Below are 3,447 nucleotides of genomic sequence, written 5' to 3'. Positions count from 1 at the left end.
TCTTGTAGAGCATCGCATGACTGTCCATTTATTTGGTGCGGTTTCCTCACCTAGTGTTGCCTGCCTTGCTCTTAGAAAAACTGCTGAAGACAATCAGGCCAACATTCCAACAGAAGTGATTGAAACAGTCAACCGAAACTTCTATATGGATGACCTACTAAAGAGTCTTCCCTCTGAAGAGGATGCAGTCACCATGGTTAAGAACCTTATAACCATTTGCGGCAGAGGAGGGTTTACCCTCACTCAATGGATTAGTAATAGTCGTGAAGTGCTACAAAGCCTCCCAGAGTTATCTCAAGTCCAAGAATCTGTATGAGCTTGACCTGGATAGGGATAAGCTGCCGTTGGACAGAGCTTTGGGGTTGCAGTGGTGTATCGAGATGGACACTTTCAAATTCAAGCTGAAAGTCAAAGAGAAGCCGGCAACCAAGCGAGGCATGCTGTCCATCATCAGTTCTGTCTACGATCCATTGGGGTTTCTGACACCTCTAGTACTCCCGGCCAAGCGGCTGTTGCAGGAGTTATGTAGGAAAAAGTGTGATTGGGATGATCCAATACCTCCAGCTTTCCAGCAAAAGTGGAACAAATGGCTGACAGATCTTGAGAAGGTGGTATATTTCAAGATCCACAGATGTGTGAAACCTGCAGGATTTGGGAGGACTGTCAGCGCCCAATTGCATCACTTCGCTGATGCGAGCGAGAACGGCTATGGTACGGCTACTTATCTGAGAATGCAGAACATGGATGAGAGGGTTCATGTTACGTTCTTATTTGGCAAAGCCCGAGTGGCCCCCCTGAAGACTGTCACCATTCCCCGTTTAGAGCTCACTGCCGTTGTTGCAGTACGAGTGGATAAGATGCTTCAATCGGAGCTCCAGCTTCCACTAAAGAAGACTTGCTTTTGGACTGACAGCACATCAGTTCTTAAGTACATAAAGAATGAGGACCGAAGATTTCAAACTTTTGTAGCTAACAGGGTAACATCCATCAGGGTTAACTCTGACATTGCACAGTGGAGATACGTTCCCACATCCATGAACCCTGCGGACGATGCTTCCCGTGTATTGAAGGCAGAAGATCTTATGAAACAAAGATGGATAGAAGGGCAAAGTTCTTATGGGAACCTGAAGAGACGTGGCCAACATTTCCTGTGGATACAAGTGTCACTGCCGACGACCCAGAAGTAAAGAGAAGTCTGACGGTCAATGCGATACTTGTTGATGCTACATCACAACTGATGACCCATTTCTCTGATTGGCAAAGATTGAAAGTTGCAGTTGCATGGCTCATTAAGTTGAAAGGAACTTTGCTCAAACTGAAAGAAAAAAGAAAAGAGTTGGAGTGTGCAAACACCAGTGTTATTGGAGCAGCAAGGTTGGATGTGCAAAAGGAGATGCACACTTTCTCAACATCGCTTGGGAATCAGAAGGTGACGCTGGAAGATCTCTTGGAGGCTGAAATCTCCATAATCGCTTTTTGTCAGCAAGAGAGATTCCCCACTGAATTTGCTGCACTAACCTCTGGCAAGTCACAAGTGCCGAGAAATAGCAGCCTCTTCAAATTGGATCCGGTTCTAGAAGGAGGACTTCTACGAGTTGGGGGACGGCTAAAAAGAGCAGCTATCCCTGAGGACATTAAACTTCCTCTCATCTTGTCAAAGGACCAACATATTTCCGATCTTATCCTCCGTCATCTCCATTTACAGCTTGGACATGGGGGTAGAAATCATGTTCTTTCTGCTACAAGGAGAAAATACTGGATCACAAATGGACCTACTGCAGTGAGGAAGATCATATCAAGATGTCTCATTTGCAAGATACATCGTGGAAAACCTGGTGAGCAAAAAATGGCAGACCTGCCAGAAGAGAGAGTGGTTCCTGATCTACCGCCATTCACTAACGTTGGCGTAGATTACTTTGGGCCAGTTGATGTAAAACGAGGGCGTAGCATCGTGAAAAGATATGGAGTGGTATTTACTTGTATGACAAGCAGGGCCGTGCATCTGGAAGTGGCCTATTCTCTTGACACCGACTCATGCATCAACACATTGCGAAGGTTCATCTGTCGGAGAGGACAAGTCTCACACTTAAGATCTGATAATGGCACCAATTTTGTGGGTGCAGAAAGGGAGCTTCGAGAAGCATTAGCTACTTTGAATCATGACCGCATTGAAAGAGCCTTGTCCAAAAAGGGTATTAAGTGGAGTTTTAACCCTCCAGCTGGGTCACATCATGGTGGCGCATGGGAGTGCATGATACGGATGATCAGGAAGATCTTGTGCTCTGTGCTCCGTCAGCAAACCTTGGATGATGAAGGGTTCCATTCTGTGCTCTGTGAGGCTGAAGCTATGCTTAACGATCGCCCTATCACAAGACTGTCAGAAGATCCCAACGATCTTGAGGCGTTGACGCCAAACCATCTGTTACTCCTCAAAGGAAAACCAGTTCTTCCACCAGGATTGTTTGATAAAGGGGATGTATACGCAAGGAGAAGTGGAAACAATCCCAGTACATTTCGGATCTCTTTTGGAAGAGGTGGATCCGTGAGTACTTCCCGCTTTTAAAGGAGCGTCAAAAATGGAACCAAGAGAAGAGGAGTTTTATTCCTGGAGACCTGGTCATGGTTGTGGATTCCACAGCTCCACGTGGGACATGGATACTAGGAAAAGTCCTTGAGACCTTCCCTGATAAAAGAGGTTTGGTAGGTGTAGTTCGTTTGAAGACCAAGACAAATATCATTGAACGACCCATAACTAAAATATGCTTGCTTAATGAAGCTAAAGACTAAATGGTTCCCATTGCATATGGTCTGTCTGTAAATACTCTGTATTTATGGCTCTTTTGAATTTGGTGTAATTGCTCTGGTAGACGAATAAGGGGCTGGAGTGTAAGAGCCATATTCAGTTTTTATTATATGTAATTCTGTCATATGCCACTAGGGGGCACTAGGTATGTGCTTTGGCTCAGCTGATCTCAGGTCAGCCCGGTTATGTCATTTAACTTGGAGGAAATTCAGAAACAGGTGTTGCTGATTGGGAAGCAAACAGTTTTCGACTGTGTCATATTGTGTCTTACCTTTATGGTGAACAATAGGGTTTGTTGTTTTGGTTATGTATTATGAGTTAAGATATTGCCTCTAAAAAATGTATTGGAGGAGAATAAACTTGCTAGATAATATAGTAAAAAGACTGAACTCTTGATTTGTATGAGACCACATTGGCACACGTCTGAACTTAATCCTTTATATTAGCAACCAGTATTAGACTTAGTTTAGGACTTAGTCAATACAGTAATACTAATAGATTAAGTTATAGTTATCATCCTTTTTGTGAACGGCCTTGAAAATCCCCATGAGTCGTGTAATGATTCTGTGGCAACATGAAATGGCTCCGTTGCAATGCACTGACATGCAAAATGCCTATTAGTCACCCGCTACTAGCAATATCAA

General features: G+C 44.1%; 1 protein-coding gene across 1 annotated transcript; it reads left to right on the top strand.

Annotated features, from left to right (window-relative positions):
- The first annotated feature begins 380 nt into the window (after nucleotides 1–380).
- On the top strand, nucleotides 381–1,187 carry LOC137048790 (uncharacterized). Its single transcript, XM_067427071.1, has one exon. The coding sequence runs from the start codon at nucleotides 381–383 to the stop codon at nucleotides 1,185–1,187; it is 807 nt and encodes a 268-aa protein (XP_067283172.1).
- Nucleotides 1,188–3,447: the final 2,260 nt, after the last annotated feature.

Source organism: Pseudorasbora parva, chromosome 2 (genome assembly GCF_024679245.1).
Source record: "Pseudorasbora parva isolate DD20220531a chromosome 2, ASM2467924v1, whole genome shotgun sequence".
Taxonomy (NCBI): Eukaryota; Metazoa; Chordata; class Actinopteri; order Cypriniformes; family Gobionidae; genus Pseudorasbora; species Pseudorasbora parva.
This window is presented reverse-complemented; position numbering and strand designations above follow the sequence as displayed.